This window comes from Talpa occidentalis, unplaced genomic scaffold (genome assembly GCF_014898055.3).
Source record: "Talpa occidentalis isolate TD23 unplaced genomic scaffold, MPIMG_talOcc4v2.1 talOcc4.7, whole genome shotgun sequence".
Classification (NCBI taxonomy): Eukaryota; Metazoa; Chordata; class Mammalia; order Eulipotyphla; family Talpidae; genus Talpa; species Talpa occidentalis.
In genome coordinates this window covers 1,315,527-1,337,557 of record NW_023605083.1, presented here as the reverse complement: position 1 = coordinate 1,337,557, position 22,031 = coordinate 1,315,527, and the positions used below count along the sequence as shown (strand labels likewise).

General features: G+C 69.2%; 2 protein-coding genes across 2 annotated transcripts in view; one reads left to right on the top strand and one right to left on the bottom strand.

Annotated features, from left to right (window-relative positions):
- COL5A1 (collagen type V alpha 1 chain) overlaps positions 1-10,381 on the top strand; it is an 80,491-nt gene extending 70,110 nt beyond the window's left edge. The window contains 7 exon segments of the mRNA XM_037494723.2: positions 8-43; positions 306-362; positions 1,136-1,391; positions 2,104-2,216; positions 4,070-4,138; positions 6,562-6,795; positions 8,351-10,381. Coding sequence (XP_037350620.1) covers positions 8-43; positions 306-362; positions 1,136-1,391; positions 2,104-2,216; positions 4,070-4,138; positions 6,562-6,795; positions 8,351-8,497 — 912 coding nt within the window. The 3' untranslated portion in view covers positions 8,498-10,381.
- A 6,170-nt stretch (positions 10,382-16,551) lies between these two features.
- LOC119232313 (ficolin-1-like) lies at positions 16,552-21,862 on the bottom strand. Its single transcript, XM_037494303.2, has 9 exons — positions 21,563-21,862; positions 20,544-20,648; positions 19,926-19,979; positions 19,524-19,559; positions 18,971-19,003; positions 18,542-18,669; positions 18,080-18,209; positions 17,598-17,732; positions 16,552-16,799 (listed from the first exon to the last, which is right to left on the bottom strand). The coding sequence occupies exons 1-9, from the start codon at positions 21,663-21,665 to the stop codon at positions 16,552-16,554; spliced, it is 972 nt and encodes a 323-aa protein (XP_037350200.1). The 5' UTR covers positions 21,666-21,862.
- Positions 21,863-22,031: the final 169 nt, after the last annotated feature.

The following is a 22,031-nucleotide window of genomic DNA, read 5'->3' as shown; positions in this document are numbered from 1 at the left end:
CCCACAGGGTCCTCCTGGCCCCAAAGGTGCTAAGGGCTCCTCGGTAAGTGGTGTGGCCTGGGTGGCCTCCGGGATGACGCCCGCCCTGGCCCTTCCTCCCCTGCGCTGGCAGCTGCCCCCAGCCCCTGCCCGGGCCGTCTGGGACACGGCTCTGGGGTCTCTGCTCCTGCCTGGCCCCTGCCTTCCTGTCCCGTCTTGGGGCATCTGCCCGTGCGCCCCGCCTCTGCACAGAGGCCCGGACACTCTAGCCCCGGCGGGTTTCGGTCACCTCGCGCCGCGTGACCAGGGCTGTTCTTTGTCCCCAGGGTCCAACCGGCCCCAAGGGTGAGGCAGGCCACCCAGGACCCCCGGTCCCCCGGTAAGTGGGCTTGAAGACTGGCAAGTAGGGTGGGTCCTGCTGGCGCCAGGGGGCCCTGGGAAGCCTGATTGTGAAGGTGGCGTCCAGACCTTCCCAGCCTGGTGTCTCGGGGGGCGGGGCCTGTGCGGGGAGGCGGAGGGGGCGGGGGGGGGGGGTGTTAGCCTGCCCGCCTGTGGCTGCTGACCTTGTGCCCGCAAGGTCGGTTTGTGGCAGGGAGCAGGCACAGCTGGGGTGGGTGGTCTGTGTGTACTCGTGTGTGCATGAGTTTGTGTGTACACGTGTGCATGTGTGTACTCACATGCGTGTGTCTTGTTGCAGTGTGGGGTGTATTGCACGTGTGCTCGTGTGTGTGTGCAGTGTGTGTGTCTGGGGGCTCGCCCTGCGGTGCAGGTGGAGCTGGGGCGCCTTGCGGCCAGCCCCTCCCCTCCGTGCTGCCCTTGGCTGGCACCTCCTGACACAACGTCCGTGGCTTTGCCGCGGCCCCACTGTGTGCAGCCCCGGGCTCGGCTGCAGAGGTGCAGAGAGGTGACATCGGGCCCACCAGAGGCTGGGAGGCGGGAGGGCCGGGGCGGGCACCACGACAGCTGGTCCTGAGGCTGGTGCCCCGGGCCTGGCGGTGGCCAAGCGTGGAAGGCCCAGAGGCGGGAAAGAGAAGAACCCGTGCTGGGTGGACGGGCGTCGCCAGCCCAGGAAGCTGGGCCCGGGAGACTCGGCCGGGCTGCAGAGCTGCGTCTGCCCTGTCGCCCATCCCTCCTCCGCACCGCCTCCTCTCTGCAGGGCCCCCCGGGCGAGGTCATCCAGCCCCTGCCGATCCAGGCGTCCCGGACGCGGCGGAACATTGACGCCAGCCAGCTGCTGGACGAGGCGGAGAGCGAGAGCTACGTGGACTACGCGGACGGCATGGAGGAGGTGTTCGGCTCGCTCAACTCCCTGAAGCTAGAGATCGAGCAGATGAAGCGGCCGCTGGGCACCCAGCAGAACCCCGCCCGCACCTGCAAGGACCTGCAGCTCTGCCACCCCGACTTCCCAGACGGTGGGGGCCTGGGGCCCAGGGCGGGTGGAGGGGACAGCGTGGGGGCCCTGCGACAGGGCCCAGAATGGAGTCCCAGGACAGGGGAGGGGGCAGGTAGGCCAGCCTCACTGGGCCTCCGTGCTCGGTCTGCACAGGGGCCACGGGCCTCTCCCCCTCTAAGCCGAGAGGGCTTTGGCGTGGGAGGTGACGTGGTGCTGGCAGATCAGGGTGAGGTCAAGGCTTTGAGGTTGCTCAGAGGTGGGTCTGGTCTGGACCCAGCTGCCACCTGGCCAGTAGCTGCTTTCCCCTGAGCCCGATCCCCATCTTGAAGGGTGTGAGGCCCCAGCCCCGAGCCGGGAGGGCAGAGAGGGTGAGCCCTCAGGCAAGCCCGGGAGGCGCTGCCCGCTGGGGCCCAGCGCCCTGCTGGGGTTGGGGGGCCAGAAGCGCAGGCCTTGGCTCGACATCACTGAGACACAGACTCTGCCGTCCCGGTTAGGGGCGCTGCCCCTACGGGGTTGAAGCCACCGGCCTTCCCGGTTCCCCAGGGGAGCGTGAAGGCCTCCCCTGTGGGAGGGGGGTCACCGTGGCTCTGGCCATTGCCCCCCACCCCGTGCATGGACGTCCAGGCTTCATTGGGCCTGGCTGCCCTCTGGTGGCCCTTCCCTCGCATGCCCTCGGCTGGACAGGGTGTCCGGGCAGTCCCACTAACCGGTCCCCCATCTCGGCGGTGCAGGTGAATACTGGGTCGACCCCAACCAAGGCTGCTCCGGGGACTCCTTCAAAGTCTACTGCAACTTCACGGGCGGCGGGGCCACCTGCGTCTTCCCCGACAAGAAGTCGGAGGGGGTGAGTCCGCACCCCTCACGGCCGGGGCCCTCTCACAGGCCGGCCAGCGCTGGCGTTGCCCGGGGAGAATGAAAACCAGAGGCTGCTCAGCTTCAAAGCTGAGGGCTCTCCCCCAGAGACCGACCTTAAGAAGATGTTCCCAGCGGGCATCTCCGCCCTGCCTGCCCAGGTCCTCCCTACGTGACCGGGGTCCCGCCCAGGCCACCTGAGGCCCTTTGGTGAGATTGGGGGCAGCAGAGAGGACGGCGCCCCGGCCCCAGGCGGCTTTCCTGCGTCTCCATAGCCGCCCCCTCCCGAGGCCCTCCCGAGTCTCCCCGCAAAGGCCTGCTCCATAAAGCTGTCCGTGCAGGGCTATGCTGAGGGAGGGTCTCGTTCATCGAGACTGGCCCGGGACACTGCCATAGACGCTGCTGGCTGTGCTCGTTGAAGCGCTCGCTGCCGTGGTGACTGTGTGGACGGCGTGTGCAGCGGGTGTGGACAGTGTGTGCGGCGGGGGTGTAGGCAGCATGTGCAGGAGGTGTGGATGGCGTGTGCAGCGGGGTGTGGACAGCACGTGCGATGGGGTGTGACGGCACGTGACCGCGTGGTGGGCGTGCGTGGTGGGCATGTGCATGGAGGCCGGGCTGTACTGGCCCTGGACCCAGCAGGGGGACCAGGTCTAACTGGACCCTTTAGCCGGGGTCCACAGTCTCCGGCCCAGCAGGCCCCGTCCCGGCCCTCTGTGACATGCCATGATCCTCACCGGGGGCAGCGGGTCCCTGGGGCCTCGGTCCTGTCGCCCTGCAGGGCAGGCTCTGGTCCGGGTGCTGGAGCCTGGGGCTCGGGCCGCCATGGCCACTGCCCTCGGCAAACAGAGCCCTTCCCGGGCGGCCGAGGGGGTGGAGCCGCAAGTGCCCCTGACACCGAGCCCACCGCGGGCAGCAGAAGGTGGGCTGTGCCCCAGTGGGCTCTCGGGACCTAGCGCACAGTAAGGGGCTGTTGGGGCAGATGCCTGCCCCCTCCCGGGGACCCCTCATCTGCTTTCCCGGCTCGAGTCCGGCCCAGTCTCCTCAGCACTGCTGGGAGTGGGCCCTCCACTCGGACAGTCACCCCGGCTTCTGCGCTCGGAGCGGGGGACTCGCAGGCCCAGCGACAGGCACCCCGCTCACCCCCCGCTCGTCCCCCTCACCCCCACTCACTCCACAGCTTACTCTGAGCTAGGCCGTCCTGGGCCTGCAGCCTGGGCCCTGCAGAGAGCAGACGCCAAGGGGGTCCCCCTCCCAGGGGGCAGCAGCACCTTCGTTTGACGAGTCTGCTGCTGCGACACCCTAGGCTCTCCTGGTGCTCCCAGGGGGCACCCCCCGGGCCACTTGTCCCCAGGAGGGCACCCCACACACACACCCCCCCAGAGCAGTCAGGGTCAGGTGAGAGGACGCCCCCTCACCCCCTTCCCTGCTCCCCGCCACCCCCAGCGTCACCCTCAGCATCACCCAGACCCTCTGGGACCTGCCGGCCGCTCCAGCTGCGGTTCTTCACGGTGGTGGCGGCTTCTGCCCGAGGCTGACCTGTGCGGGCTGGGCCTCCGGAGCAGGGTTGGGGAGCGGGCGGGCGGGGCGCGCTGGCGTGGCGGCGTCCCTCCGGGGCAGGGTGGGGGAGCGGGCGGCGGGGCGAGCTGGCGGGACGGCGTCCGGGGCAGGGGCAGTAACCCTTGTCTCTGTTTCTCTCCCTCTCCCGCCTGCGCCGTGTCTAGGCCAGAATCACTTCCTGGCCCAAAGAGACCCCGGGCTCCTGGTTCAGTGAATTCAAGCGTGGTAAACTGGTAAGGCGCCCGGGGCCCCCGCGGCGCCCTCAGCCCGCCCGTTCCTATCTTGCAGAGTAAGATGGCCCGCTGGCCCAAAGAGCGGCCCTCCACCTGGTATAGCCAGTACAAGCGAGGGGCCCTGGTAAGTGGCGCGGCCCGCCGGCCGCGCGGCCGCTCAGCTCTGCATGACTAACGCCTGTCAGCGCCGGCCCCATTGCTCGGGCCGCGCCCAGCGCCCGCCCGCACCCACACCCGCCGGGCACTCCGGACGGCATCCAGGGCGCCTGGAGCCACAGCGGGCGCCAGGGCCTAGCAGGCGGTCAGGCGGACCGGAACCCAGGCCACTCGCCCTCCCGCCTCCTCCAGGACCCCAGTCTCCCCGCCCCGCAGGCTCACAGGGCCAAGGCCGCGGGGAGTGCCCAGGCCGGGTCCCGGCCTCTCCCACCGCGCTGGTCCTGCCACACCCATCCCAGAGGAGCTTGGTCTCCCCGGCGAGAGGGAAGTAGGGTGTCCCTGAGGCCGGTCAGCCCGAGAGCCTACGCCACAGCGCCAGTGTGGACTGCTGTCCCCAGCGTCCCCGGGCGAGGAGCCGCCCTGTGCGATCTTCCCAGATGGAGCAGGCTGGCCCCTGCGTGCGGCCCCAAACCCCGACTCCCCTCGTCAGCTCTACTTGTCCTCTGTGGCCCAGGGAGGGCCGTCCCTCCTGGCTGCACCGGCTCTGGGCTCGTGACCCCCGGTACCGGCCGCCGGTCCCCAGCCATGTGCCTGCCGCCCTGGCCCTGCCACACCCGAGGCCGAGCTTTACCTTGAGGCTTGGCAGCTGCGTTAACACCTCACGCCCTCCCTGCCCTCGACCCCAAGCACCCACTCTCCCAGCTTGCCGAAGGCTGCACCCACCTGGGCCCTGACTTTGGAGGCTGGACGTGGGCCCCTCGCCTCTGCCTCCTGCTGTCTGCCCTCGCCCTGGCCTCTTCCCGCTCCCTCCCGGAAAGCGCGCTGGCACACAGAAGGACCTGAGGGCCCCCTTGAGGGAGGGGCCTGGGCGGGTGCTCGGGCTGAGTGGACAGGCGTGGCCAGGAGGACAGTGGCCACAGGCCCGCCCCAAGCCTGTGCACCTCACTGAGAAAGGCTGGGAGACCCTCCAGCCGCCCCCTCCCACTGTCCTGTCTGGGTTGGCCGGCCTGGGTGGGGTGCTGTGGGGCAGGCGGCCTCTTGCCTCGGACGGACACTCCCACTCGTTGGGTCCTGCCCTTGATGAAGCGTGGAGGGACGGGGCGGGGGTGGCAGTCCCTCTGGAAGAAATAGGCTCTGCCCAGCAGACCACATGAAGATAGCCTCAGGGACCCTTCCTCTCGGGGACCAGGGTCTCCCCAGGGTTCTGGGTCCCCTACCCTTGCTCTGGACCCCCCGGGCCGGCCTCAGGTCCTTCTGTGTCCAGCGCCACCCGCTGGCCTCTCCCTGCGCATGCTTCCTTCCTCGAGTCAGTCACCTCCCTCCAGAGGAGCGCCCGACACAGCCGGTGGGTACCCCCTTCCTCCGCAGGAGCCGCCCGGTCCGCCCACCGGGCCGAGGCGCAGGACCCGCCCCCCCCGCCTGCAGCACCCAGAGCGGGCAGCGGCAATTCTTGTGCCAGCGCGGCTTTTGGGGACGGGCTGGGCAGGTAGAAGGCCGGTCTCAGGCCCTATGTCGGTCTGCTCCGTTTCCCGGACACACAGCGGTCCCCCAGGCCAATGGGTGTCTGACCGAGAGGAGAGGGCCTTTGGGGGCTGCCACATTGAGGGGTCAGCAAGAGGGTGTTTGCCAAGAGGTGCAGAACAACCTGAGCCCCTGGGTGCCCTGCATCAGCTGAAGGGCCTGGTGTGGACACTTGGTGAGCCCCGCCCCACTGCCCAGGGTTTGCTGTGGGACAGTAAGGGACCTTGCATTGAGGGCCCTGTCACAGCCAGGCCAGGCTGCCCCCGAAGCGGGCCAGGCCGAGCCCCAGGCCACAAGAAGGCCCCTCTGTCTCCTGGTTGCTCACCTGAGAAGTGGCAGGAACGGCCCAGCCGATGCTGACCAGGAGGGCATCGGTCACCCCAGCCCTCTGGCCCTTGGCAACACGGCCTGGCCCCTGGGAGGCTTCCTGCCTGGGGTGACCTCGCTGTCTCACAGGTCAGGTGGGCCTGCCCCACTGCTCAGCGGACAGTTTGTGTTTGTTAGCATAATCCAGCCCCCATGACAGGGATGTCCACGCAGGCCCTGCCACGGTGCTCACGGGGGCCTGAGACCAGGCTGCAGCAGGGGTGGGGCCGGCAGCCTGGGCTGGCAGGCAGGAGACTCTCAGCCAGGCCTGGGTAGATGAGGGCACTTTCCCGGTGGGCTTCCTGGAAGAGGAGGCATGTGAAATGAGCCCGCAGGATGAGAGGGGCAGCCAGGAAAGGACATGAGGACATGGCCAGAGGACATGAGGCCGGGGCCCCCAGGAGAGCGGCAGCTGCGAGGCTGCCCTCCCTGCAGGTGGGCCTCGGCATGCACAGGCTCCAGGGACCGGGCTCCACCCCCACGCTGAGCGCCCTGTCCCCACAGCTCTCCTACGTGGACGCCGAGGGCAGCCCCGTGGGCGTGGTGCAGATGACCTTCCTGCGGCTGCTCAGCGCCTCTGCCCAGCAGAACATCACCTACAACTGCTACCAGTCGGTGGCCTGGCAGGACGCCACCACGGGCGGCTATGACAAGGCCATCCGCTTCCTGGGCTCCAACGACGAGGAGATGTCCCACGACAACAGCCCCTACATCCGCGCCCTGGTGGACGGCTGCGCGGTGAGTTCCCCAGGTCCAGCCCAGCCCTCCACCGCCCCGCGGCCTCTGCCTGGAGTGCTGGGCTGGCTCAGCATGGGGACCCCGGCCTGGAGGAGGCCCGGCCCGGCCACCGCCAGCGTGTGGGGAGGGTGCGCCCTCCACGGTTGGGGCGGCCTGGTGGCTCTGCGGGGCGGACTGGTGCACAGGAGCCACAGGTGGTGCTACCCCGGGTGGGCAGCTGTGCCAATGGAGCCACAGAGAGCGGGCTCAGGCCCCCGGGTCAAAACCACCCGGCCCTGGTCTTCACTGTGCCCTGCCCCTGCCCGGGATCTGAGCCAGCCGCCCCAGCCACGCCCGGGTTCCACTGAGCTCAGGGAGCCTGGGCGAGGCTGCTGCCTGCACCCCTCTGGGGCCGCGAGGGCCACTCCGTGGACGCGGCAGTGCAGAGACTGGCCTCTGCGAGGTCAGAGGCCTGGGTCCCGGGATGTTTCCGGGAGCACCGGCCCGGTCATCCGGCGTCCAGGTCTATCCCGCACCTGCTCCCAGTAGCACCCAGTAGGTCGTGAGCAGCAAGCTCACCTCTGCCTCCTGCGTGCGGACGAGAGAGCCCGCCGCACGCTGGCCGGCCGAGAGGTCCGCTCGGCAAGGAGCCAGGAGGAAAATGTCTCGGGCTGTTTGGGCCCTTGGGCCCGAGCAGGAGCGGCCTGGGAGCCGCGAAGGGCATGAGCAGGGGGCCGGAGGAGCGGCCGGGCCTGGAGCCGGTGCCCGCGTCTGCCTTGGAGCTGCCGGCGTCCACGGCACAGGGAAGCACGCCCGTGGGCTGCTCACTCCCCGGGTGGGCTGGCCTTCCGGAGGCAAGGGGCAGTCCCTGGAAAACGTGCCTCATGAGGGGCCCTCGGAGGAGCCATCGCTCTGACGCGCCCTCCATGGGCTCGTGGGGGGAGGGCCAGGCTCTCCGCCTGCTTGTCTTCAAGCCCTTCCCCTACTCATTCCTTGCTGCCAGCCCCCAGCAGCGCTGCCCTCGGAGCCTGCCCACTGGCAGTGTCTTAAATCCACGGCGCAGAGGCACCAGGGGCCGCAGTTCCCACCAGTCACCCCCGGGTCTGCTCCCTTAAGTGGCCGGGACCTGGCCAGGCCAGAGCTTCTCGGCCTTTGGGGCCAGGTGGCTCTTCGTGATGAGCCAGTGGGGGAAGGAGGGGCATCCTGTGCCTCGCAGAGGGAGCCAGCACCCCTGGCCTGCACTCCTGAGGTGCCAGGAGCACCCGCAGCGGCCGTGAGAGAGCAGGGCGGGGTGAGCCTGCCAGGGCCTCCAGGAGAGGGGTGTCTTTGGAGCCTCCACGCAGGTCACTATGCTTGACCGAGGCGGCCAGGATGTGCACGTATGGGACCCTGAACCCCACAGCTGCTCTGGTGGGCTCCCTGGGGTGCGCCCCTGGACAGCTATGGGCGGTGGTCCCGGGCGAGCCCCTCTGCCGCCCCCTCCCCCAGCCCCCCGCCCGCCTGCCTCAGTGTCTCCAGCCAGCGTGAGTGGCCGTGGCTCCCGGAGCCCCCTCACCGGCGCCCTCTTCCGCTGCAGACCAAGAAGGGCTACCAGAAGACCGTCCTGGAGATCGACACCCCCCGGGTGGAGCAGGTCCCCATCGTGGACATCATGTTCAACGACTTCGGCGAGGCATCCCAGAAGTTCGGATTCGAAGTGGGGCCGGCTTGCTTCCTGGGCTAGGAGCCAGCCCCGGCCCCAGAGCAACCTCGTGACCTCAGCACGTCTGCGGGGGTCCTGGACAGTGAAGGCCCTCGCCCCTCCCCTGACCTCGTCTGCGCCCCGGCCCCAGGCCGTGCCGGACCCCAAACCCAGAGAGAGTGAAGGGAAGAGCCAGCGTGTGCCCCACCCCAGAGCCGAATCACATGACCTAGACCCCAGCGCCGCCTCCAGCCCGGTGGTCGACACCCCCCTCCTCGGGGCAGCCCCTCCGCACGCTGCCTGCCCGCTGCCCCCGGTGCTCAGGGAGAGGCCCGGCGGGCGGGCGCAGCATCGGAAACCACCTTGTTTTAATTTGACTTGAAGATGTGCGTCTCCCCGACCTTCACAACGCTCGAGGCCAGCCTCGTGAAGGTCACCGCCCGCCAGAGCCTCCGGGCTCAGCAGCCGTCACGGGCCGGACGCCCTCTGCACGGGCCTCTCGAAGGATCAAGGTGCTCTCGTTTCTGTGAGTGTTCAGTCGATACTCGTGTTGTGTTGTCCTACGTGTCCAGTCCACGCCTCTCAAGCGGGCAGGTGAGCCCAGCCTCGCCCCCGGGACGGTGGGGGACGGCGGGCGTCCGTTCCGGGATGCACCCCGACTCCGGTGAGAAATGCCCCCCCAAGAGCACGTGCTGACCTGGCCATTGCCCAGGGCAGCGAGAACTCCTGCCGCCTTCCAGAAAGCGGGCGCCCAGCAGCTCTGGATTTTGTTTCAGTGGGGAGGAAACAAAGAATTTCGTACCTTGCCTTTCTGCGTGCACTTGGATTCCAGCGCAGGGTTAAATTAATTTTAATTGCTTGCTTTTTCCCTTCTTCCTGCAGAGCCTGGTGGGAGGGCCCGGGCAGGGCAGCCACATTTTCCGTAGATGTTAATGAAAACCGGTGCTTCCCCGTCCCCTTCCCTTTTGTGGTGCTATCTGTTTTAAGATCTCCTTGAAGGCAGCCCTGGGGGTGCCCGGCCGTGCCTCATGCTCCCACCTTGCTCGAGCCTGGCTCTGCCCCCCAGATCCGAGTTTTGGCCAAGGACGCAGGGATAAGTGAGCGTCCCGAGGTCTGACACCAGGGGGACGCGGCACGGCTGCGCTTTGGAAACACACGTGCACACACGTGCACACATGCACGCATGCACGCACACACACTACAAAGGCCCATCCCGGCTGAGCGTGGCGTGAGGACGGCAGACCGTACCCTTTGCCGAACGTTTGTGGTGCTAATTCCTGTGTTTGTTCCGAGAACTGAGTGGAAGGTGCCGTGGGCCCCGCGCCGCGTGCCGGGCCCGCCATGACCTGGGCAGGCGGGGAATGTGCAATGTACTGTGAGTCCCCCCAGGCGGCCAGCGGGCCCCTCCCCCAGAGCCGTCGAGGCCCCGCCTGCGAACACCCTCGAGGCCAGAGAGGCCACCCTGTGGGCACGGACCGAGCTTACTGTGAAAAGCTGCTGTCGCCTGCCCGTGCCTTCCGCCCTGCACACCCTCGGGGCCGCCTGGCCCGGCCCGACGCGGCCCCGGGGACGGGAGCGCCCGCCAGCCTCTCCCGACCACCAACCACCATGCCTATCGAGTCTTGCTCTTGCCAGAGGAAGATCTGACTTGGAGAGTCTGGCGCCCGGGGCGGGGGAGCGCAGGCCCAGCGACTTCCGCGCCTCTCCCGGCCAGCGCCCCGCGTCTAGGTCATGTGATTCTGTTTGGACTTCTCGCCCACCCCGCCCGCCCGCCTGTTTTGCTATCGTTTTCTCCCTCCGGTTCCCTTCAAAGCTGTTTAATTTGCATCGAAGTCCAAAGTGTCCCTTCCCCCAACCACGTACCTACGGTGTATTGCAATAAAATTGCTTCTTATATTTGCAGAAGTTCTTTTGGCGTAATTTTATTTCTCCCTCCTAACACCTGTCTTGCACAAGCGTGGACACGCGAGAAAGGGAGCAGCCAGCGGGAAGAGGCCGGGGCGGGCTCGCGAGCGCGACGCCGGCGACACCAGCAGGCCCCGAAGCTGGCACGCGAGCTGGCACGCGAGCTGGCACCGCTGAGCTGCCCACGGAAGGCTGTTCCGGGAGATCTCAGATCCGCTGCCAGGAGCCGTCGCGGCGCTTCTCACTGGATCGCGCGCCCTGCTCCCCGCGAGCAGAGGCGACCGGCGTCTTCCTCGGCGTGGCCGTGTCTGCGTGTCGCCGAGGACCAGACCGCAGCAGCTGTCGGCGACGGTGGCTGGGAAGCCGGGCCCGGGGTCACTTGTGCTGTGTCCACAGCCTCGGGCGTCCAACAGCGTGGGGCCTCCCGTCCCCCTGGCGTCAGCGTCCCGGGCTGGCTGGACCCCGGCTCCCGGCCCCGTCCTCCCCCCAGGGCCTTTTACTCCCAGGCCCCAGGGGTGGGACGGACAGCGGGGCTGCCGGGCCTGATCGAGCGCCCCACGGGCCCCAGACGCAGTGTTGTCAGCGGCAGGCCAGGCTCCCTGGCTCCAGGAGGCCGGAGACGTGGCTCGGGAAGCCACGGTGGGCCGGGCGCCCCCTCCAGTGCCGAGGGGAGTGGAGAGAGCGGCGGGGAGGCGGGGACACAGGGCACACGGGGGCTGGTCTGGGTGGTCGGGAGGCCGGCGCCCTCCGCACTGCCCTGCAGATTGGACGGGCCCGGCCAGGACGGAAGAGCCGGCGGCCAGGGGTTACAGTGACGCTCACACCTCAGGGCAAGAACTCGGGGGCCCTGAGCTTCGGGGAAGGCGACATGGGCTCCTGGGCCCTGCATGGGGTCCCCTGAGCGAGGCCCTGCACACCCGCCCCACGCATCCTTCCCCAGAGCCCTCCCCAGGACTGGTTGAGCCTTCCCTTCCGCCGGGGCCAGGGGAGGGGCTGTTCTGCTGTCCTGGGGGGTCGGCACTTGGAGTTCGAGGGGCTTCCCAGCTCCCTCACCCCCTCACCATGTGCCTGGGCTCCCAGGGGCACCCAGACCTCCTCTGAGTCTGGCTGGAGGGGCTCGTATGCGGGATCCCCACCCAGGGACACCACGATGAAGCCAGCCAGCCATGCGGCTGTCCTGAGTGCCCTGGGACAGCGCCCAGGGAGCCCATAGCACGTGGCCAGGGAGGACGTCCCTTCCGCCCAGCCCTGCAGGCGAGGCCCCTGGAAGGAGGAGAGCGGCACCTGCACTGGCACTGGGCCCTGCCCTCTGCCTGCCCATCCGTGGCCAGCGCTGAGCCCTTACCTGGCTGCCTTGCCATCTGCAGAGACTCTAGAAGGGTCTGAGGTGGCAACCCCTTGCCTCTTGGTTTGTGAGTCTGGGGTCCCCTTCCTGGCACCTCCCCACGCTAGGGGCCCAAGGCGAGTCTTGACTTCTCAGAAGCAGGCCGAACCGCGGCGAACATGCGGGCTGGGCTTCCACGGGAGGCCCTGGCCTTCTCGCCGTCTGGAGGGCAGTGCTGGGCTGGCTGGCCCCGAGGCCCGCGTCGCCCTGGGTGTGTCTGCAGTGTCCCGGCTACAAACCTGCAGGCAGGCTGTCCCCTCGGCCGAGCTGCAGAGCGTGGCAGGCAGCCCTGGGAGCCAGAGCGAGCCGCGGCGCCCCACCCGACGGCCCCCTGCTTCATCATCACCTGCCCTGGGCACTGGACGTCCTGCCCCTCCCGGTCAGCTAACACCGCTCATTTCTGAGTCTGTGCCCGGGCCCCACCGGGACCCCACCCGCCCCAGGACAGAACCCTCTGATGCCAAAGGCGGAGCTCGCTACCCAGGGCGGGAGGGCCTTGCCCCTTCCACGTCCCCCCGAGAGTCGGCTGAGGTCAAGATGGGGGCCTGCCGGGGCCTCTGGGAGACCGGCCTCCTGCCGGGCCTGTCCATGTCGCTGGCGGGACACCCCTCCCCCGCCCCGGCACGTGTCCCTCCCCTTCCGGAGCAGCTGTGCCGGGCTGATCGCGCTTGTGAAATCGAATCTTGAGAAACTCCCTTGAGAAATCACTTCCGAGGGGCCACGTCATCATCCTGGAAGCCGAAAGTGAAACGGTGAACCCCAGGGCGCTTTCCAGAGGGCCGGCCGGGCGTCCCCAACACTGTGTGGAAGATGAGCCGAGGCCCCCCGAGGAAGCGGCTGGGAGCGGAGCCTGCGTACTCGAGAGCTGGGTCAAGAGCGAAAAAGTCATGTCGATGAACGTCTTATGGGACCATGACCGTGACGCCTGGAGACTCCTGCTTTTGCAGCTTGATCAAGCTGAAATCAAAAGCACTTAGAGGGGCCTCCCCGGGGGCACAGCGGTTGAGCGCTGGGTTGCGAAGCTGCCCGCAGCCTCTGCAGCGCTGGTTCGATCCCCGGCTGCTCCCCGGCCCCCGGAGGAGGGTCCCACATGGCGCGCAGACCTCTCCTGCCGCCCGCTGCTCCCCTCAGCAGTGTCCTTCGGTCCTTCTGCCTGCTCTGCTCCCCGCTCTGGCTCTGGTGGATTTTCTCGCCCGCCCGCGCTTCTGACTGTGCCCAGTGCTTGTGTAAATAAATAAATAAATAAATCTTAAAAAAAAAAAAAGCACTTAGAGACACGCAGGGAGGCTCTGGACAGCAGGCGTGGCCGCCCCGCGACGGTGAACATGCTGTTACTCGTGCTCGTGCGGGCACACGCGTGTGCACATGGGCTGGGGGGTGTGACCGGCTGGGCATCCCTGGGCTCCGAGGACCAGCTGGCCCTGGAGACACCTGGGAGCTGTGGGGCCTGCCCTGGCCCTGGCCAGAGCCCCCCAGGAGGGGGCTGAGATCACCTGTGGCTGTCCCCCCTTCCTGAACCTCTCTGGCCCTCCCGGCTCCTCCGGGGGCTCTGTCCATGCTGGGCCGGGCCCCCTCTCCTGGGTTCTGTCTCCACACTGTGCTCTCCGCCCCACCTCCCCAGCAACCCCCCCCCCCAAGGCCTGGCCCCAGGGCTGTTGGGTCGGGCCTGGACTTCCGTCCTGGGGTTCCTCAATCTGGGAGGCTTCCGGCCCTGGCACCTGGGCTGGGTCAGCTGTTCCACCCTGGGGTCAGGGCTGTGCCGTGTGGGCTGGCTCTGTGGTGCATGGACCCCATGGGAGCGGGGCCCTGCCCGTCCATGGTCTGTCCTCTTGCCTGGGATGTGGTCTGTGGGTCAGGGCGGCAATCAGGCCACTGCTCTCACCCTAAAGGCCGCTAGGACATCTGCTTCCCTCCCCGACCTAGGGAGCATCGCCCCACCCTCCAAATAAGCTGGCCTTTGGAGGCTGGACGGGCCCACCCTGCCACAGGCTTCCCGTTCTTGACCAGCCCACCAGCCCCAATGGCCTCTGGTGCCTCCCACCACAGGCTGCCTGTCCTCCTGGGATCCGTGCCTCAAGCGCAACTGACAAAAAGAGGCTTGAAGGGGACCCGCTGGATGACTTCAGTTGGGTCTAGTTGAACGTGGTGCTGACATGGATCTGTGTTAGGTTGCATTAATGAAGATATAGTGTGTAGAGCAAGGGAGGAGACAGCCATGCTCCTCTCTGCACACGTCAGAACATGCCTGTGCCTTGGGTTCTGAGTTTTGTGTTCTAAAGCCTCAGGTGGAGACTGCCTGGAGTGAGAACAGAGAAGAGATGGAAGGCAGGAGAGAAGGGGGCCTCACGGAGCGGCCCACAGGCAGAGACAGTTGGACTGGAGGCCGGGACCCCCAGCCTTGGGGGTGGGAAATGCCTAAACATTCCCAAACGGGGAGGGAAGGGAGTTTTCCCAAACCCTCAAGTCACAGTGACATGACACTTTCTCCAGAGTGAGCGGCTCAGCCTGGGGGTGCAGGGCCCCGTGTCCAGACTGGCTGCTCCAGAGATGAGGGGTGTGGGGGGCCTGGAGACAGTGACAAGCACGAAGGGCGGGTCTAGGGAGGGCAGGCACGGGAGGGTCTGGTTTCCCACAGGCCGGTGGCCTTGACCCTCAGCCCCGGCCCCATGGGCCACGCCTGGGCCACAGGCAAGGGCGGGTGGGAGGATGGTGGCCAGACCTTGCCTAGAAGGGAGGCCTGGGCAGAGCGGGCAGGGGAGGGAGTGGGACAGGCGTCCCCAGCCTCGGCCTAAAGCCTCCGGCTGTGAGCGGCTTCGCCGCCCACGATCTCTGCCTCTCCACATGATCGTCACCACGGCTGAGGACTCGGCCTAGGGCCATATGGGGCGGGGGTCAATGATCTGGTTCCTCGAGGTTGGAGGCCCCACCCGCCCACCCGGTACGTGGCAGAAGCCCCGGCCAGGAGCCACGAGAGCCAGGGGCCATCCGCAACGTCCATCTGTCCCAAAGCAGCAAATAGGACCCTCCGGGAGTCCGGCGCGGGCCACGAGAAGAGGGTGTCCAGGTTGTCGCCGGGGTGGCGGTGTAGGTCACCCAGCGCGCGAGCCGGAAACAGGCTGCGGCGGCCCCACGAGCTGCCGTGCGGACAGGCACCCGGGTGAGCCAGGCTCCCGGGCCGGAGACCCGTCCTGACCCTCCGGTCGCCTGGGCAGGGCCGCAGAGGCGCCCTCCTGGCTCCTCCGCAGGGCTCGTGCTCAGGGTGGCGGAGCCCACTGTGCCCCCAAGTCCAAAGTTGCTCCCCGATCTCCTCGGAAAGGGCTCTGGGGGCTGCTGACGGGCGTCAAGGACACACCGTCTCCAAAACAAACGGGACGGGAGAGGCCAGAGCACCCTCTGGGCCGGGCCCGCGGCTCTGGAACCAGCCCCAGCACCTGCAGGAGTTGCCGAGACCCAGGGCTCTGGCGGGCCCGGCTCCCAGGACCTCTGGCGGCCGCCTGCAGCTGGCACGACCCCTGGCCCCGCATGCCACGGCCCCGGAGCCTGACTGAGCTCGGGCCAGCACAGCCGCGGGGGCCCGCCCGGGCCCCAGAGCCCCACCCTGGGCGGGCCTGCGCCATGGGGGTCCCTGATGATGCTGGCGGAGAGTCGGGGTGTCAAGTGAGCAGGTGACTGGCCGGGAGCTGACTGCCCAGGCTGAGCCAGTCACTCGGGAGAGCGCATCGCTGTCACCGTGACTCCAGGGTTTCGGGGCACTCCCATCCCCCCTGCTTGGGAAACTTCAGGCATTCCCGGCCCGAGGCTGCCCGTCCCGACCTAGCCTGCAGTGTGTGGGGGGGCACCCTCGCCCCACCCTGCCGGTCAGGGGCGCACGGACACCTCTCCCTGGGGCAGAGCGCTATGACCCCGCCGGAGAGGCTGCCCCCCAGAACTGCTGACGGCGTGGGTGCAATTAAACGAGGGGTAGGGGCAGAGCGCCTGGACCGCGGGGGCCGCCCACCGGCCGCCAGGGCTGTGAGTGCAGGGCCTGCTGCCGGGCTCGGGGGAGACGCGGCCGGGGCGCTCATGAGCTTTGGGGTGGGAGTGGGACCCCAGACAAGGATGCCAGGGACTGCAGAGGCTGCAAAAGGCCGGAACACAGACGCTCCTCGGGGCTCCGGAGGACTGGCCCAGCGCACCGGGGCGTTCAGACGCTGGGGCGGCAGGAAGCCCACGCCGGTTGCTGTGACCCTCCCTGGGAGCAGCGGGTCTCCCGTTAACGTCCCTCTGCGAAGCCCCTCCCTGGCCCGAGCGCTGGGAGATGCCCGCCCTCTCCGGGGGGCTCCGCTCACGCCTTCGGGCCTGCACCCAGTCCCCGGAGTGGGGCTGGTGCTGTGAGGGGGGCCCAGGGCTGGGCTCCTCGGGAAGCCCCGGGACGGACACAGGAAGCAGCGCCCCTCACGGCCTCTCAGCGGGATGGGGGGGTCACCCGCTGGCCCAAAGCCTCCCGTGGCCATCACCGTGCCCAGAGACGGCTTCTGACGGCTGCCCCCGTGTCTGAGGATGGTCTGGGCCCGTGCCCAGCGGGCAGCGGTGGGAAGGGGCTGGCGGCTGTGGACAGTGCTGGCCTCCTTGGCCACTGCTGACTTTGTCTGCACCGGGCGCACCAACGCTCCTGATCTGCGCGGGTCAGGGCGCAAGGAACCACGGGAGCCAGCGCTCGAGAAAGCATCATCGTTCTTTCCTGTACCAGCGGCTGGTACAGGAGGGCCCAGGGTGGCCCAGGGGCGCGGGCGGGCTGGTGGAGGGCAGGGCGGGGCGCGGGGCGGCGCTAGGTGGGCCGCAGCTTCATCTCCGACACCTTGTAGCTGTACTTGTAGCCTCGGCCGGTGCTCCAGTTGATGCCGTCGGCGTAGCTCTTGTGGGCGCCGCCCAGGTAGCGGCCGTTGAGGTTGGCCGTGTGGCAGCCCGAGTACCACCAGGCCCCCTTGTACACCTCGGCGCAGTTGGAACCGATGTCGTCGTGGTCGCGGTCCTTGGTGGAGAAGGGCCGGTCCCTGTGCCACTCCATGGAGTCGCCTGCTCGGAGGGAAGTGGGTGCTGGCCATTCGGCCCCGAGCCGTGTCCAGCGCCGCCCACGCTCTGGCCGCGGAGAGCCATGGCCGTGGGGGTGGCCGGGCGGGGAGGGGGGACACGGCACCTGCTGGCGCAGACTCGGCCCCCGCCCCCCGCCAGCGCGGCCTCTCGCCACCGGGGTCAGCGACCTCCCCCTGGACCACTTCTCCCCTGTGGTGCCCTCCCAGATCCAGGCCTCTCCCCCACCCCACCCCACCCCACCCTGGGGCTTCTCTGCAGGTCCAGCTCAGCCCTCCGCCGGGCCACTCCTGCGGCCGCACCCAGCCGCCTGGCAGGAAGCTGCAACCCGGCTGCAATCCTGCCTGGGCAGCTGCCCTTCCGGGCCCTCCCTGGGCGGCAGAGGCGGGCAGAGGGCACAAAGGCCACACGCCCACGGCCCTGGCCCCGAGGGCCGGCTGGCTGCAGCTCTGCTCCCAGCTCAGGGCCCCCGTCCTGGCCCCTCCTGACGATGCGTGCTGGGGCTCCCCAGGGACGCCCAGACCCGTGGCCGGCAAGTCCTTGCTGCAGAGCTTGGCCACCAGAGCTCCGCTCCGGGGACCTGCCCCAGCAGGTGTCTGAGGGGGCGGGCGGCCGACCTGGGCCCCCACCAGCTGGGTGCCCGCGGCAGAGGCCGGACGTGCATCGGCGCTGACAGAAGCAGGACTGGCCGGGCCTGCCCGGGTCACCGGGAGACACAGCTGGCCACAGCTGGCCGAGCGCGTGCTCCGCTCCCCACCCCACCCCTGCGCCCACAGCCCGCACCTGCACTGCCCCCCAGGAAGGCCCCCAGGACCAGCTTGTACTGCTCAGCCTCGCTCAGCACCCGGAACGACCCGTAGCGGGCAAACTGGTGTTTGCCCTTGAAGTCCACCAGGTCCACCCGCAGCTCGCTGGCTCCTGTGGGAGGAAAGCCCCGCCGTTAACCCAGCCCTGACAGAGGGGGGCCAGCGGGCTCCTGGGGCACTGGCCCAGAGGGAGGGCATGACCTCTGCAGCCGGCGCCCGCCAGGCATCTGACACAGTGGGGGCGGGGAGGCAAAGGGGCCACCTTGGACCCAGAAGCCCAGCTATTAAATACGGGGCGGGGGCGGGCAGAGCGGCTCGGCCCCCCTCCCTCGGGGCCAGAGGCCAGCAGCTGCGGGAGGGGCCCTGGCCCAGGGGCCTCCCGCCATCCTGGGGTCCCAGGCCTCCTGCCGCAGGGTCTTCCTGTCGCCGGCCAGGGGCGGTCTCGGCCGCGGCGCCTACCCTGGGCGGTGAGGGCGTGGAGGTTGTCGTTGCCGAGCCAGAACTCCCCCAGCTGCGAGCCGAAGCCCCCCTTGTAGGCCGCCCAGTCCCGGTAGAAGTCCACGGAGCCGTCGCGCCGTCGCTGGAAGACCTGGAGGGTCGGCGGGCGGGAGGAGGGTGGGCCGAGCTCGGCCAGCCAGCCAGGGCCACGCGGGGCCGCCTGAGGCGGCCAAGACCCTCGCCCCGACCCAGGGCCAGCGTGGACCCGGCGGGCACGAGGAAACGCAGGCTCCGCGAGGGAGGGCAGTGGCCAGAGCCACTCGGCTGAGAGGGGCGGTTCACCCCAGGACCCCTGAGGGGCCCCGCCACGCGCCTGCCCTGGCGCTCCGGGCCTCAGGGAGGGGCGCCTGAGGCCGAGGGTTGGTTCTCAGCCATGGCGTCCCCCCTCAGGCCCCGCCGCCCCACCCAGCTCTGCACACTCACGGCCCAGCCCCCGCCGTCCGTGTCCATGTCGCACAGCACGGCCAGGGGCCGGCAGTCGGGCAGGTAGATGGTGTACCAGCCGCTCAGAGAGTGCCCCTTGGCACGCAGCTCCTTGCAGGAGCGAGGACCTGGGAAAGGGGCCGGAAGTGGACCTCAGGGCCGGCGCCCCGGGCAGTCTGGGGCGGAGGGGCGGGGAGCCAGGAGGGAGGGGGGGCCCCGGGTCTGGCCAGGCAAGCTGCCCCGGCCACCACTGTGAAGCCCTGCCCTGTCCACCTGCTGCTGCCACCCCAGGACCCACTCAGCCTCGGGCGCCGGCCTAGAGGACGTTGTGGTGTCCGAAAAGGCGCCGAGGGTGAGAGCGGCCGGGTCCCGGGTCTGGTGGCGAGTCACGGGGGCCTTCTGGGCCACCCTCCCGCGGCGGTCAGTCACCTGTGGCGCACGACGGAGCAAACCCAGGCGCTCCTGGGGGCCCAGGCGGTCCTGGGGGCCCAGGCGGTCCTGTGGGTGCGGACGGAGGACTCGCGTCACAACCCGGGCGCCGGCGCCCGCCCTCTCGGCAACGCGCAGACGGCCCCGGCGGCCTCCCCTGGCGGGGCGAGTGGCGGCCCCTGTGCCGGCCCATGGGGCTCTGCCTCTGCCGGCCCCCCGCGGCCCTGCTCGGGTGGGGCCCGCCTGGGCTTCCCTCGCGGACGGACCTGTCCTCGACCTCGCGAGCTCGGCCTCTTCTGATCGACGCGTCTTTAGAGCATCAATCAGGAAAAGTAAGTAAATTGGCCACGTTGACGCCACGGCCTGCCTGGCCAGCCCCGGGGTCACGGCCCAGGCCCGGCGTCCAGCCTGGGACCCGCCGGCTGAGAGGCTCCGCCCCTGCGGGACTCGCACACCAGTCGGGTTCCTCCCCTGGGCGGGGGTGGGCTGCCCGAGGCCCCGAGAGACCCCCCAAAGCCTGCAGGGTGCCCCCATCCCAGGAGGCCGGGCTCACCTCTCTCTCCAGGCGCACCATCCTCCCCTCGGCCCCCTGCGGGAGAGACAGCGGGTCAGGGGGCGTCCAGGTGGTCCCGGGGCAGCCAGGGCCCGCGCCCCGAGGGGCTGGTGGGAGGGTCCGGGTTCCCCTGGTGGAGCCTCAGGCCCAGGCACTGCTCCTTAGGGAAGGGCTTAGGTGCCAGGCTCTCCGGGAGGGGCCCCCCACCTTCCCCAGGTGAGGAGAGCCCCTGACCAGGGCGCAGACTCCGTGGGGTCAGGAACTCTGGAGACAAATCGGAAGCCCTGGCCGGTCCCTCATCCCCCATCTCCCTCCCGTCTCTAGCTCTGCGTGGCCTGTGCGGGACCCTGTCTCCACAGACCCAGGCTGGCTCGGCGGCCACGGGCTGTGCCAGGTGGTTACCTTTAGGCCCAGGGGGTCCTGCCATCCCTGGGGCGCCAGGGGAACCTCGTTCTCCTGCAAATTCCAAAGAATCCTGGTGGGAGGAGCAGCCCCACGCAGCCCCGCTCTGCCCGCGGCCCAGCCTGTCCCTCCCCGCGCCGCTCAGCGACCCCAGGAGTGCCGTCCCCGGGACCCGGCCTGGGGGGACAGCTGACGTGGCGCCAGGGGTGCAGACGGGTCAGGACCCCGAGCCCAGGCGGGCACAGCGGGGTCCCGGCTGACCCTCACAGGGCGGGCCAGGGTCCGTACCCGCGCGGGCTCAGCGAGAGCAGCCTCTGGGGGTCAGCCCCGGGCCCCGCGGGGGCCGGCCCTGGGCACGGCCTGTGCCGGATGGAGGAGCCTGGCGGGGCGCCCCCACGGCCTCCGTGCAGGTCTGACCCAGCTGCAGAGAGACACAGTGGCCGTGGCCTCCAGGCCCACCGGCCGTGGTCCGCAGGGCCAGCTCGGTCGTGCCAAGCCCAGAGAAGGCCTCCCTCCCTGACCTGGGCGGGGCTGTGAGGAGCCCCGGGGACAAGCCCGGGGGCTGTAGGGACCCCCGAGAAGAGCGGAGCTCAGCCGCCTGCCCGCACAGGCACCCACCTTGTGCTCCAGTGGCTCCCGCCTCTCCCTTGGGCCCTGCAGCTCCAGGGCAGCCCCGCAGAATGGCCAGCTTGTTGGTGCCCTCCACGCCCAGCACCTTCACCTCTGGGGAGACAGAGCCCGTGGGCACCAGGACGGGGCAGTGCTGCGGCCAGCAGCACCTCTCTCGGCTGAGGGCCGCTGGGAAGAGGCTGCCCCCGGGCATGGGGTGGGAGGTGGCCCGGGCTCCAGGGCCGCTCGTCCTGGGGGTCACTCAGCCCTCGGGGCGCCTGTGCCCTGGGGCGGGCGGGGCTGAGGGAGGGTTTGAGCAGGTCACGTAGACTTCCAGGTGCCCCGGGGGTCGGCCCTGGGGGTCTGGTTAGGGCCCCTCACCCGACTAGGGGCCAGGAGGTCCCTGGGCAGGGCACGCGCTGGCCCAGGCCACCGAGTGGCCGGCAGAAAGGAGCGGCCTGCCCTGCTTCTTGAAAAAATACTTTCCTTGTGCTGACCACAAACTGAGGTGACCTCAGCAGAGACAACTGAGAAAATTCAGGCCTCGTGGGCTCTCGGGGAGGCGCGGGCCGCGGGGCTGGTGTCCCCTCCGCCCAGCCCCGCAGGACCACCCAGGCCGCGGCCTCCCCTCGGGCTCACAGCTCCGGCTGCCCCTCCGAGCGCGCTGGCCCGGGTGGCCCGACCCGGCCCCCCCGCCTGCCCCCAGGCCCCTCGCTGTCTTCAGAGCCCTGTGCCTGCACCCGGCTCGCCGTGGCGCCGGACTCTGCACCGTCGAGCCCCCGAGTGGGACGGGAGCCCCGGCTAGGGGACCCAGGCCCTCGCGGAGCCGGTGGGGGGCCAGGCGGCAAAGGCACCCAGCTCTCCCCGGCACAGACAGAGCCCGACGGGGCCTGGCTCTCGGTCAGCCCTAGACGGGCCCCCGCACCCCCACCCTCCCGCCCGGCCAGGTGCCCGCCGCCTGCGGGTAACGCACGGCTGTGACGCGGGCCGCCGGGCGCTCCGTGGGGCAGAACACTCGGGCGTCTCACCTGGACAGGTGTCAGCAGACTGGGCGGCCAGAGTGTGGACACACAGGCCCAGGAGCAGCTGGCCAGCAGGCCCCAGGGCTACAGCGACGGCCCCCAGCTTCATGGCCTGTGTTCTGTGACTGCAGCGCGTCCGCTCGGGCAGGGCAGGGGAAGCTGAGCCTGGGCGATGTGCCGCGGACCAGCCCAGCGGCGGCGGGAGATTGAGACAATCTCAGGGGTTGAGTGAGAACGAGCAGAAGGTGGTCGAAGGAATTCGGGCGAGGGACGAAAGAAATGACACACGGACACACTCAAGGGAGAGTGAAAATCTGAGTGCGCTTTATTGGAATCAGCCTTCTCTTTTTATACATTTCCAAAGTCATTACCTCAATATGTTTTTCACAGTATGTGGTTAATCATACGTCAGATTTATCGTAAATGCAGTGAAACATGAATAACATAACATATTGTGATTATTTATCAAGGAATC

Coding starts and splice junctions, on each gene's coding strand:
- LOC119232313 (XM_037494303.2), bottom strand. CDS start 21,665: ATGAAGCTGGGGGCCGTCGCTGTAGCCCTGGGGCCTGCTGGCCAGCTG. Junction 20,649..21,562: donor GTCTGCTGACACCTGTCCAG/GTGAGACGCCCG, acceptor CTGTCTCCCCAG/AGGTGAAGGTGCTGGGCGTG. Junction 19,004..19,523: donor TGGTGCGCCTGGAGAGAGAG/GTGAGCCCGGCC, acceptor CTGGGCCCCCAG/GAGCGCCTGGGTTTGCTCCG.